General features: G+C 28.7%; 2 protein-coding genes across 9 annotated transcripts in view; one reads left to right on the top strand and one right to left on the bottom strand.

Moving 5' to 3' along the window:
- Positions 1 to 96: 96 nt before the first annotated feature.
- Positions 97 to 7,076, bottom strand: LOC141533817 (uncharacterized). Of its 6 annotated transcripts, none has more exons than XM_074252896.1 (9): positions 6,710 to 7,049; positions 5,919 to 6,334; positions 5,064 to 5,269; positions 4,241 to 4,452; positions 2,873 to 3,332; positions 2,544 to 2,696; positions 1,940 to 2,295; positions 1,360 to 1,628; positions 97 to 1,260 (listed from the first exon to the last, which is right to left on the bottom strand). In XM_074252896.1, the coding sequence occupies exons 4-6, from the start codon at positions 4,395 to 4,397 to the stop codon at positions 2,678 to 2,680; spliced, it is 636 nt and encodes a 211-aa protein (XP_074108997.1). In that variant the 5' UTR covers positions 4,398 to 4,452; positions 5,064 to 5,269; positions 5,919 to 6,334; positions 6,710 to 7,049; the 3' UTR covers positions 97 to 1,260; positions 1,360 to 1,628; positions 1,940 to 2,295; positions 2,544 to 2,677. The 6 variants fall into 6 exon arrangements, with proteins under 6 accessions (XP_074108997.1, XP_074108994.1, XP_074108993.1 ...); XM_074252893.1 differs by lacking the exon at positions 5,064 to 5,269 and having other exon boundaries at positions 1,940 to 2,042; positions 2,119 to 2,295; XM_074252892.1 differs by lacking the exon at positions 5,064 to 5,269.
- Positions 7,077 to 8,027: 951 nt separating this feature from the next.
- The window catches only part of Cnc (NFE2 like bZIP transcription factor cap-n-collar), a 33,234-nt gene continuing 27,940 nt past the window's right edge, over positions 8,028 to 13,321 (top strand). Inside the window, exons 1-2 of one of the 3 annotated variants that reach the window (XM_074252887.1) lie at positions 8,028 to 8,385; positions 8,751 to 9,285. In XM_074252887.1, the coding sequence (XP_074108988.1) occupies positions 8,815 to 9,285 (471 nt within the window). In that variant the 5' untranslated portion in view covers positions 8,028 to 8,385; positions 8,751 to 8,814. Of the gene's footprint in view, positions 8,386 to 8,750; positions 9,286 to 10,923; positions 11,166 to 12,781; positions 12,955 to 13,321 lie in introns of those variants that run through there. The other 2 variants (XM_074252888.1, XM_074252889.1) reach the window with 2 other exon arrangements.

Below are 13,321 nucleotides of genomic sequence, written 5' to 3'. Positions count from 1 at the left end.
GTTGCGAATTGGGATAATAATAATAGTAATAGTAATAATAATAATAATAATAATAATAATAATAATAATAATAATAATAATAATAAAGTATTCAAATAGTTTAGGTAATTTTATTCTTAATTAATAAGCGTATATATGTTGAAAGTAGAATATTACTGAAGAGTTTAATAAGTTAAGCTAGTTTAGAAATTTTACGATGTTTCTTGGCCATCATCTTTCGTTCGTTAAGAGTTCGGTTGATAAGATTAGCTAAAAATTACCTCTCATAATTACAAAATTATTCAATATTTTAGCCGTAAGCTCCTTTTTGTGTTCATCACATCCTAGGATGGGGAGGCATTTAGCTTTTGCTATTTTCTCTAGCACTTGGTGCATAGTATTTATTTTAACAGTTTTAGTACCAACTACGGTTAAAACTATTTGTTCCAATTTTTTAATTAGTCTGAATAAATTTTCACTGGGAAAAATTAATCCACCATTGCTCATTAATTATATGACCCGATCACGTTCAGAGGAATTCGCAGAGCGTAATGTTTCAATACATTCACAGCAAGAAGTCATTCGCTGAAATTTTCTCGCAACATATCCAGCAATATAAGCAACTATACCATCACTGGTGGAAACAACATCATAATCATGATGGTAATGCTGGTCATCACGAAAACTATTACTTCCTTCCCAATCATTTTCACTTTGTAAAAAGTTTTCATTTGAATCAATATTAATTTTATTTTGATTATGATGATTAATGTTGTTTTCAGTAGAAGAATCGTCAACCTCAGTTAAATTTTCGAACGGATAATGATTATCGTGATACAAATCATCATCGTCCTCTATATCATCCTCACTATCTTCGTCTAATAAACTTTCGAATGGTTTTCTAATAAATGACGGTATAGTATCATCATTATCGTCATCACTATCTTCGTCTAACAAGCTTTCAAAGGGTTTTTAGCCACAGAGGTATTTGGATGAGAAAATGTATTATTATTATCATCACTAGACGAATAATTATTACTAGAAATACCATTTTCAACAATAGCGTCAATTTCATTCAGCCAATTTTTTTAATGCATTAGCTGTAGCCAGAGAATCTTTGGACTGCATTAAAGATTGTAGTAATTCACCAGCTGTGACATTGGACCCTTTCGGCGGCGTGACTAATGAATATGAACACAATAATCGAAAAACTTGCCCGAAAAGGATTGTATCCGGATGATCGTTGCAACGACAAACACTCCGCATTATACCGAAGAACTTCTATAAATTAAATAAGATTCAAATATTAAAAAAAAAAGAATATTTACTATAACAATTTTTAATTATTCATTTGATAAAAATCCAACGATTAATACATACTTCTAATTGATCTTGATTAAGCCGCGATGTCATCAAGTACTCAAAATTACATTCTTTTTGCAAAAATTCACTTAGCTCTAAAGTAGCCTGTAACGTAATTTTTAATCCAGTAAGAGTACTAGGAGTAATTGCGAAAAAAAATTTATCATCAACTTCATTTTCATTTTTGATTTTTGTTTTTTGCCTTTCTTCTTCTTTTTATAAAGTTCTCTTTCTTCATTAGCTTTGGCTTCCCAAATCTTCAGATAATCAATAAAATCACTTATTACCTAGCAAAAATAAATAGCATTACTTATTTATCCTCTATCTTATGGTAGTAGAAATTACTCTAGAAAAATGCATGTTTCAGAAAATAGGATACATAGTCCAAGAGAATATCAGCTATGATAAAGATTAGGAACTTCCGCAACTAATAAACTCAAATTCATTGAATTTGACTATCATTTGAAGTTTCGTTTAATAAGTTTCATATTGAAAATGTAAGTAAACTTGCGAGACTGGATTATGTGCAAACATTAGTAGGAATAATGTCATGATAAGATTGGAGTGTCTTAAATTATTTTTATAGTTATATACTTACATATATATACTTTATAAATATTTTCCAATATTGGTTATAATATGTGATTATGTACACATGGTATAATGATGGTTTTATGTTGACAATGGTTCTCCGTTTAGAACTATAATTTTCGCTTTATTATTGCGAAAAAATTGTATGAAGCTATCAAAAGACCTAATGTATATATTAAAAATTACCTTTTTTCGGGGACAATTATCATTTAAACGTAAAGCATTCAAAGGAGTACGTGAACTCATGGCTTCAATTAAATCATTTACTCTTTTAATAAAAACCACTGTTGGATCGCAATCACTGAGCTCAGGAGTAGCGTTCTTATAAGTCGCCATTGCAACTTGTATATTTTTCGAAAAAAGCTAAAAACAAAAAGTTTTAATTTTTCTCATTAAAATTAGATAAGCAGTTGTTATGATTGAAAATTTATAAAAATTAATTTTTTATCAAAATAAGAATAAATACATCTTATTATTTATTTTAACTGAATCAGCTATTTATAATATGAATTGTTAGAAATTAAAGATAAATATTAGGCCAGTTACCTCGATGTTAATGATAATCTTAAATTCATTTTAACTTACTCTCGCAGCTTTATAATTATAATTACCTGATAAGCCAACGGGACATTCATCTTTTGATATCCTTCTGGATTTAAATGCTGGGGAGTTAGTTGATAAGCTATTTTTAGATTGGCTTTCAGATAAATTTCATGCAATAATAAAGCTTCCTAATGACTTTTTCTTACAAAACCATCTGGAGTCTAAAAAATAAATAACATTTTCATAAATAATTAAATACAATCATTGAAAAATTTGATAGTTGTAAAATTAAATAGGTCACTTATGAATATATTCATTCCAATGCTAACTAAATTGAAAATTCAATCGTGAATAACAGTACACTGGTGTTAAAAATCATATTATAAGAGAAGCTTACCCAAAAAACAATCGTTTCATAATTTTGTTCCTGAAACATTTTATTAAGTGTGGAAAATCCGAAATAAACCAAAGTCTGCGGTCAAAATTGCATGGATGATCACAGCTACATTGTCCATCTTTGACACCGAAAAGTGTCCATGCTCCTCTGTTCCATTGAGCTGCATCAGAAGTAACGACATCAACATAAAACCCAGCATTCTCCAGTAATACGATGCATTCAATGAGTAATTTGTGAAGAATGGCACTCGTGACAGAATTTCTGCTCAGGAAGCTACCAACTACTTGCACCCAGTTACCCTGAAAAGGTTGGTACATGAAGACTAAGGCATGATCAGCCCGACTGTTGATTAAATTTTCCGGAGTATGTGCCCCCAAGTCTACAAAACCATCAAGCTGCATAGTTCTCCGATTTAGCTTCACGGCTTCACTTAAAGCTACTTCATCTATTAAAAGGGTACCTAGGAGAAAAAATAAAAAATTGTTAGAATGAAATAAATGTGAATCAGATGTAGTCTAACAATAATAGCCAGCTACTGTTAAAAGTTAATGAAGCTTTTAAAGAGTTATTTAAAAATATCAAATACGAATTACTTTTTCAGCTAAAAACTTATGCGCTCGGATTTGTTAATATAATCATACTCGATAGCTAAGTAGAGTTGTTAGATATAGTTAAAATGGTTGCGTTTTTAAGATTTGCATTTTTAAGATTTGCAGTTAGTAGTAAAGTGTGACAGGAATGGTGCATGGATACCCCGTTTTTCATGTGGTTCCATACGTGAACTTTTAATACGAAGAGTGTCGAATATGGCTTTAGGGAAACCAAAAGCGCTATCCAACTTCTGGATATATTTGTTAAGGGTGTCTTTGCAGGGAAGAGGGAGGATTTGACGTTCTCTGAGTCGTTCATATACCGCAGCATTTTTATACCAAGTAGCAAACATTCATAAACCCACTCAACCGTATATCTTCGTTGTTTGGCATTTTTAGCTTTTACTGCATTAAAACAAGCACGAATTGCTAGTTGTTGCACGGGAGGCAAAATAGAAATTTCCGCTCTTAGAGCTTCATCTTTAATTGCCATACAATTAAGTCTTTGCGTTTCTATAATTTTGATGAGTGATTCATTCTGTAAAGGGTTAAATAGTTAAATAGGCATTTACAGGTGATTTAATTTAAGTTCTCAGATTGTAGTTGATTAAATTTGTATTCACAAACTAAACCGTATTGACGAAATGATAATGTAATGTAACGAGCATTGTATCAAACTTTTAAGTTTATTGAAAAAAAAAAAAAGAATATTGATCTTAAACACTCACAACCTGTAAATAATCAAGTATACATGAAGAAACGATAAATAAGTAAATACCTACTTTACGTTTGAGGCGCTGAATTTGTTTAGTTTTCAGGCTCTCCTGGTACTTCAAGTCAGTGTACGAACTTTTAATGTCGGGTTTGACTTTGTACGATCGATTTTGCAATTTCCGTCTCAATTGCCGACAAGCAAAGCATCGAAAAAGATTCATTTGTTTCTTATATTGTTCGTCAGGCAATGACACACCAGAACACGCCGATGAACATCTATTATTAATGAGAAATGATACTAGTAAAGTTCATTTAACAAGTAATAAAAACCTTAGAATTATCATTTTTAGGCAATTGTAGAGTATACTAATGTGCTCCGTACTTAAGATACACAATAATTATTAAGTTTGGTAATCGATTTTTTAAACATGGAAAATCGATAGCAAATTTTTTAAATTTATTAATAACAAAAAATTAATGTCCGTAGCCAAAAATGGAAAAGTAATCCAGTCCCTTCACATAACTCACAGTTTTCCATTCCTTCAAAAACTCCCAAAAATCAGATATTTGGGAAAAATTGGTATTGAATTCTACCGACTCTTGCGTTTTCAAGTTAAGTAACTAATCAAAAGTATAATGTTAACATTACCACAAAAAAAAAACTGACGTTCGAACATTAGATTCTTATGAATTTTCAAAATTCTTGAAAGCTATTCTATCAAAATCTTCAAAAATACGCGAAAAAAATCGAGAAAATAACTTTGAGAACTGATATATTTCTGTGTAATGTTCGCTTCGAAGAAATTTGAACATTCGTTAGCAACCAACGTTCGGAACTTTATGTTTATACTGTGAAAAATAAATTACAAGATCTAAAAATTTCTTACTGATATATTGAAGTCTTCACTTATTTTTATACGAAATTTTAAATTCATGGATACTTTATCTAAATGACATAAAACTATATTTTTGGATTAACTAAATCTGTTGTCCAACTCCAATTTTGTGGCAAAGCATTGAATTTCAACACGTTGATAATTGTTAATAAAGAACATTTCTCAAGACGTAATTCAGGAGTAGATAACTCACGTGGCTTGAAATGATTAAATAAACAAAAATTAATGATTATTTTTTTGTAATAATAGTTCTAAATTTATAGGAGACGATATAAGAGACATGTCTAAAGACTTAACTTTTTTAACATATTCATAATTCAGATTGTTTGACTTATTGAAATATCTTATAACATGATTCTTTAATTATTTCATTTACTTTTGTTTTAAAGAATTGAATAGAGAAAAGAACGTGAATATGAAAAAAAAATAATTAATAATTTCTTTTCGAAAGACTATTTGTTTTATAACAATATTTTTCAAATTTAACTCTCATACACTGCTATAATAAATTCGAGTAAACTTGATAATTTTTATAGTGAATGTTTCTTATTATTTATAATAGTATATTACACACCTACGGAAGAAAAGTAAGAAATGTCTCAGATCACATGTAATTGTCGGCCGAGGCGAAGCCGAGGTTGACAAATATGTGATCTGAGGCTTTTTATTTACTTCCCGTAGAGTGTATACTATTTTTTTGCTCCACGAAGGCAGGGAGCTTCACTTTCTCAATATCTCAAGTACTTAAATAAATATTCTAACAAACAAGAGTAATTAGGCCTCCTAATTGTTTGTGCTTTTATCTTAAGTTGCAGAGTAATAATTCGAAATTTTAATTTTTCTTACCTGCATTTCGTTCTCACAATTATCATTTTCTTCAAAATTTTCAAATACGTCAATGCGTTTTGGTGACTCACAATTAATTATGTTTATGAGATCATTACTAATTATTGGTTCTTGGTTTTGTGGTGAGTTAGTTTTATGGTCATTTGTAATTAATAAATGGCATTGCATATACTGAGCTTCGTTATTTTCATTGTTGCAAGCTTTGTTTACACGGTTCGGATTCAACGTCGGAATAGCATCAGGCTTTAGCGAGTATCTTTTTCGAGGTAATTCTTCATAAATTCCAGTAGTCAATAATATTTTATCAGTTTTAATAATATCTTGATCATTAAAATGTAATTCACAGACATAATCTTTTTTTTTGGGGTGAGATCTTGCTTTAATCCACAGTACCACAATTTTAACAAGTCTGGACACTTGAATAAACAAACAAAAAATTGACATGAAGTTATATTTGGAAATAATTTTGATAAGTTACTTTGAGTAAAACGTTAGCTCCAAAAAATGGTAACGATGCAATTTTTTTAAAACTAATTCTAAGAAGAAAAAAATTACGTTATACCTTTTACAATTTCTTTTTAATTTGATCAAAAATGATACTAAAATCTACTGATATAAAAATTTTTGGGACTCTTGTAACATAAATTATTTAAAAAAATATTTTGAAAAAAGAGCACTTATAATTTCCTTTAATTTCTATAGGTAAAATTTTTTTATAATCATTTAATTAATATAAATTTAATTAGTATAAAAATTATTTCTTACAAAAATACTAAGTTAGGTTATATTACCTGTGGCACAATAAATAAAGACGTGTTTCGACTATTTAATTTTAATTTTTTATTACGATCTTTTATCCGGCCACTCAAACACCCATCAACTATACATTTATTTACCATTTTAAACTATTATCACTTTGATTATTAATTAAAAACTAATTAACTAACTGAATGTCAATTTGGTGTTATTAATAAACAATAACAAACGGACGCCATGATCCGGACATTAGCGAACGTAGTGACGCCCTAGCGGCTTCTTTTTGAAAATGATCTATCCTCAGTTTTCCGGACGCACTAACTGTACATTTACCTATGTCGATCGTCCTCCTTATATCTAGCCTCCGTGGCTGTAGCTGTAACTGTTGTTTAGTCTTACACAAAACTAAACAAAATATATATAAATTAGTTTCAAGTTGTTGTTTTGTGTCTTTTTCGGACGTCTAATTTCTGTTTCTAACGAACGCCTGTAAATAATAATTATAGTAATAATAATAAGTAAATTTTTTTAAATATCAACAAGTTAGGTATTATAATATAAATTTTGGAGTAAAAAAAAAAACTTTTTTTTTTTTTTTAATTTTGTTTTTTAATAATATTAAGGCAATAAAATTCAGTGACTTTAATGATAATAATTATAATAATAATAAAATCAACAAGTTTTTTATTGTATTTATTTTTGAAACTTAAAATTTTTTTTTTTTTTTAATTTTTATCAAAAATAAAATTCATATAATAATAAAAATAATTTAACTTTAAATCTTTGAAAATTATTATTATTATTATTATTATTATTATTGGAGCTTAAAAAAAATTTTTTTTTCCAATTCGGTCCTAAAAAAATTAACAAAATGAAATTTATTAATAATAATGATAAAATCAACAAGTTTTTCATTAAATTACATTTTTGAAGCTTAAAAAAAATTTTTTTTTTAATTTTTACCAAAAATAAAATTTATATAATAATAATAATAATTATTATTATTATTATTATTATTATTATTATTATTATTATTATTATTATTAAAGCCAAAAAAATTTTTATTTAATAAAATTTTTATTAAATTGAATCCTTGAAAAGAAATTAATAAAATAAAAATTTATTATTAATAACAATAATAATAATTTTATTATTGTTAAAATTTAAAATAGATAAATTCAAGGTTAATTTTTTGTGTTACTGACCTAGTAGCTATATATAATTTATATATATATATATATATATATATATATATATATAAAAAATTTTCTTTATTCGCGGCAAGTGATTGGTGAATCAGCCTAGAGCTCATATAATACTCATACTCAGTTTGTCTTGGCGACGAGACTTGGAAGCATCGCCAATTGTTTTAATTGTTTTTTTCTTTGTTTGTTTGTTGTAGTTTAAATTTATATTTTTCACCTAATTTGTAGTAAAATTAATGAATAATATAAAATTGTTTTTAGTTGGAGCAAGTGGAGTGAAGAGTGATTGAATTGTCGGCGGTAAGGTTATAAATTAACTTTGTGAGAAGACTCTACTCTGAGGACTTTAAAATGGAAAAAATAAGTGGAGTGGCTTATTAAGAGGGATGGACGTCAAAATGGTGAAATTAATAATTAATAAGTCCGACCCGCTGTGACCCCGATTGTTGTTGTTATTTGTTTTAATTTGATTTTTTTTTCCTGTCAAGATTCCAACAAATTTTGTGGTTAGTTTTTAATATATTTATTTATTATTATTTATAATAATTTTATAGAAATTATCTTGAAGGTTTAATTTTTTTAATTTTGTTGATTTTATTTGAGAATTAAGTTTTTAAATATCAAGAATTTTAAATTGAGTAAATATTGTTTTTTTTTAATTTTTATCAGTGATAATTTAAATTAAAATACTCAATATAAATTTTTTAAATTATTAACATCAATATTTAATTAAAAATTTGACATATTCAATTTTTTTTTTTTTTTAATTTAACTCATTTAAAATTCAAAAAAATTTTTTTTATCAAAATTTGACTCAATAAAATTTTTAAAAATATTTACATTTAATTTTTATAATCAAAAATTGTTTCAGATCCGATTTCCGCTCCAAAAATTAACCCCTAGATATTTAAACCCTCAAACCAAAATCCGCAAAAATGATAAGCCTGAAGAAATTGTACCGCGAGGATCTCCTCCAATTGGCTCTGCTCCTTTCCATCCTGCGAGTGGACCCGGAGAGCTACCTGGGAATTGACATCCAGAACATCGGCGTGGACCTATTGGACCTGAACAACGGCTCGGGATGGCACACCGACTCTCAGACGATCGCAATCCACCGACCGACTTTTCTTCACCCCAAGAATCCCGACTCGATGCTCTTCAACTACGAGCACGACATCTTCGAGGAACTCAACTCACTTGGGAGGTATAACTCGCGCCTGGACGTCGACCCTGGGTCGCTCACTCAGAGGAACAGTATTCATGCTTACCTCTTGAATGTTGAGGACTCGGGGAAGAATGCCAATGCCAATGATCGTAGTAACCCCGACAGGAACGCTACCAATGCCGATGTAGATGTCGCACAAACTCCCAGTGAATCTGCTGCTATCAGTGAACTCACTCAGGAGGTAAGTTTTTTTTTATTATTATTAATTTTTTTATAATGTTTGTAAAGATATAAGTTCATCCCGATGTTACAACGATTTTCTGCGTTCGTGTGTGAGCACACATTTTCTGCTCGTTGTCCCAACCTTTTCATACCCGAAAACCCCCACCACTTTCTCACATTATATAATACACTACTATTTCTCTCAAAATTTACCCACAATAAAAATTCTTTAGATTAAAAATTAAAAAAATAAAATATCAGACGATAATAATAATAATATTAATAATAATTATAATAAAATTCTACAAGTCTATCGTTGACGATATGATTATTAATTACACGTGTAGTTTTTTTTTTTTTTTTTTTTATCGAGACAATTTTTATTCAGACTTATCTTATGTATGTATGTGCGATTAATGTGAGTCACTTTTTATATTATTATAATTGAGCAATATGGTTTAATATTATCCGATTCCAATTAATGATTGTTATGATTATTATAATTATAATAAAAATGAAGAGTTTACATTCTATTTCGGGTGATGAAAGCGCGTAAAACGTAAATAAAAGTTAAAAACTCGGCGAGGATAAATCTGAAAAATAAGACAAATAATACAAATAATACAAATAAATTTCTTGGCAATATATTCGGGTATATATTAAAAGTATTACTTTTTTTTCTTATTATTGTTATTTTTGTTAGTTTACTTGTTAAGTAAAAATAATTCGAGTAGTGTTAAATTTGTAAATGCACTCATTTTTTTTAGTGGAATATTGATTTTGTTTTTAAAAATTCGACCTCGATTATAAAAATAGAGAAAAATTATTTGTTATTGTTAAGGACGTTATTGTAATGATAATTATTTTTTATAAATTTTTTAGCATGAATATATATGAACTGAATCAATATAGTATCTAAAATAAAACGACTCCACGTGTTGATTCACACACAAGTCGAATAATTATTAATAGACTTTATTCTATTCCACTATACAAGCATAAATTACCGTCCAAAGTTCATCGAAATCAAGTTATCTCAAAAGCTTATCGAACTGACCAGACAAAAAGCTCTATTACCTCCCCACCAGTCCTCCCAAAGTTAACCGGACCTACATATTTGAATTCTCCACTTCAAACCCTTTAAAATGAGTACCCACAAGTAGGCCTAGCGACAGAGTGCTCGTGTGTGCGCCGTGTGTGCTTGTGTGTGTCACATGGAGCAAATGGGGCTTGTGGGTACTCATTTTAAAGGTCTCAACGCGTAGATTCAAGTAATCCATGTCCCGCATCCCTAAAGTGACTCTGATTAGAAATAATCAAGGTTTTATCGAGAGCAGTAGTTAGCAATCAACCTCGTCCGATTGAGCCAATTTCTCAGTGACCATCTAGGGACATATCGAGAGCGAGCATTGAAAGTTGCCGATTAGGTAATCTTCATTTTAAGGGAATAGTTTTTTTTTTTTTTTTTTTTTCCTCAGCCTGAATTCAATTGACCTACGGAAATAATGTCGATATACGGACATCACACACGTGTATTAACAATTCATATGTATGCAAAATGGAAAATATGGTAATTTAATTAATGAGACCGCGTTGACCTTAAGGGGAAATAACAACGCGGATTTTAGTAGTCGTCGCTGTCGTCGCGAATCAACTTTAATTTTCGGTGTCTCTATTTTTTTTATTAAGTTTCTGAATTTTTAATTTAATTTTCTAAAGAACTATCAGTGAAAAATTGGAATTTTAAAGGCCTCTAGTTAGAAAATTTTCTGCTCTACAAAAAAGGTCTCTTTGAATTTTTTGGTAACTCCAACCGTTTTTCCGGAAGACTCGGAAAAAGGAATGGCGAGGAAAAAGAAGAAAAATCCAAGAATGATCCCCGTTTTTGTCTCAGATGACGTAAGTTTTGTAATTAAAAAAATTTTTTTACACATTTTTGCTTTTCTATACCCCCAGGGACTTGTATACAAAAATTCGTGGGTCAAAAAAAATTTTTAAAGCTCAAAATTTTGAAGAATAAAAATTTTTTCTTATAGCTCTAAATTCGGGGAAAATTTTTAATTGTGATAATTCGAGAAATTTTTGGAATTTTTCTATTTTTTTAGCATTGGGAGACAGAAAATTTAACGGGCTATAAAAAAAGTTTCTTATAATTTTTTGATAAAGTCAATTGTTCTGGAGTTATTTGATATCAAAGGTCGATTTATAGCAAAAACTCCGATTTTTGTTCTTTTTATTCCATTTTACGCGTATTTTAGAGAAAGTTTTCTTATCAGTGTCCAGTAGAGCTACTTGTTGTCTTACCGACGATCACTGACGGTCCTTTCTTGGTAACAGACTGTAAATTTTCGCTCTTATCGATAAAAGTATCAAGTAATAAAGCGATTTCTCGCTTACCGATTGAATAAAAATAGAATAACCCTGATAGCCACCTTACCTATAACTTACTGTCAATCTACGTCCGCAATTTGAAGCAAACTTGACGGAAAGAGTTGGCAAAGCGAGCGATTACCTATTAGTTACCTATAACTTACTCTGCAAATAGACGTTAAAACTTGCTGTACAAGTATTTCCTTCAAATTGTAGTAAAGTTGAAAAGAAATTTAACTACAAGTTTGATTGTTAACTTGTATTCAAGTTGCGGCCGTAGATTTCCGTCAATTTGCTTACAACTGTTGTTGAGAGAAGAATTACCGCCAACTTGATGTATAAATTAACCGTAACTGCTGGAAGTCAACACTTACTGAGAAAGCGCTGGCTATCAGGGAAGATTTGATAAATAAAGATCGAAAACTCGACATTGAAAACGTCCGGCCTTGGCAATGTATGATTAAAATAATCTAAGAGAATTTGATAACCTAATCAGGTACCTATTCCCCTACTAGGTTGTAGTATAAACAAAAATAGAGGGAATAATTCTAATATTCTGGGAGAAAAAGTAAAAAACGCGGCTGAGCTGCGGTTTTTCCAAATTATATTGGCTGTAAGTCGGAAACTATCGATCCTGAACGATTTTTTTAAAGGACCTAAATTATTCCTCAGAAAATTTCATAACTGTAATAGAAAATAGACCAGCCGAAGACTAATTTCTTCAGAGATACAAGCTTTTTTGTAAACTTAAAGAAAAATCACTGAAGAAACATCTTTTTTTTATTTATTTAGTTTTTTTTTTCTGTCTGAGAAGTTTGTTCTGTAATTAGTAGTTGTGATTAACCATGTAATAATATATCGTTATCTCCCGCTCGGCAGTAATCACACAACGTTCTTTACTCACAGTGCTTGCTTCCTTCTGCAGCGTGTTATATAAAATAGTGTAGATTCTAGTCTTTATTATTTGAGAAGAAACTTGTCGATGGTTTTTGTCTCATAAATATCGATCAATTATATATATATATATATATATATATATATATATATATATATATATATATATAAATTATTATACTGGGATTTTTATGTTATAAAAATATATTTTCGTCTAGTTTTTATTTTTTTTTTTTTAAATTATTTTATTGACGTTTTTTGTGAATTATTATTTTTTATTGTGGGTATTTATAGATATTTAATATATTATCTATATATTTGTTGGAATTAAAGAAAATAGTGGATAATTGTACTGGTTCAATTCGCTGGAAAAAATATTAATATGTGTGACGCAATAATGAGCAACACTACTATTTGCATTAAAGTGAGTTAATGTATACAAAATGTTTAATGAAAAAGAAGAAAAAGAAAAAATTTGTTTTCTGTCTTTATCTTGAAGGAATTTTCCATTGGAGGAAAAAAGTTGTTGTTGAAAATTAAAAAATTAATTTGTAATTTATATAATGATAAAAACAAAAATAATAATCATAATAATGATAATTAAAAAATCACTTATTATTATTTATTTTTTATTTAAGTGTATAAAATTAATAAAAAATTAGTAAAATTAATATTAAATACATGTTGATAAATTTAGCACAGATATAAATAGTAATCTAATTTATTATCAGTATAATCTAGGCGATAATAATAACCACAATATTAAATTCAATTAGACTTTTCATAATAAA

The sequence above is a fragment of the Cotesia typhae genome, unplaced genomic scaffold, assembly GCF_013202065.1.
Source record: "Cotesia typhae breed Kobodo isofemale line unplaced genomic scaffold, CoteBio_Ctyphae scaffold_121, whole genome shotgun sequence".
Classification (NCBI taxonomy): Eukaryota; Metazoa; Arthropoda; class Insecta; order Hymenoptera; family Braconidae; genus Cotesia; species Cotesia typhae.
Note: the sequence above shows the minus strand (reverse complement) of the source record. Positions and strands in the feature narration are given on the sequence as shown.

Coding starts and splice junctions, on each gene's coding strand:
- LOC141533817 (XM_074252892.1), bottom strand. CDS start 5,944: ATGATAATTGTGAGAACGAAATGCAG. Junction 4,453..5,918: donor ATTGTGAGAACGAAATGCAG/GTAAGAAAAATT, acceptor CATTAATAATAG/ATGTTCATCGGCGTGTTCTG. Junction 3,333..4,240: donor GCGCCTCAAACGTAAAGTAG/GTATTTACTTAT, acceptor TTTTTCTCCTAG/GTACCCTTTTAATAGATGAA.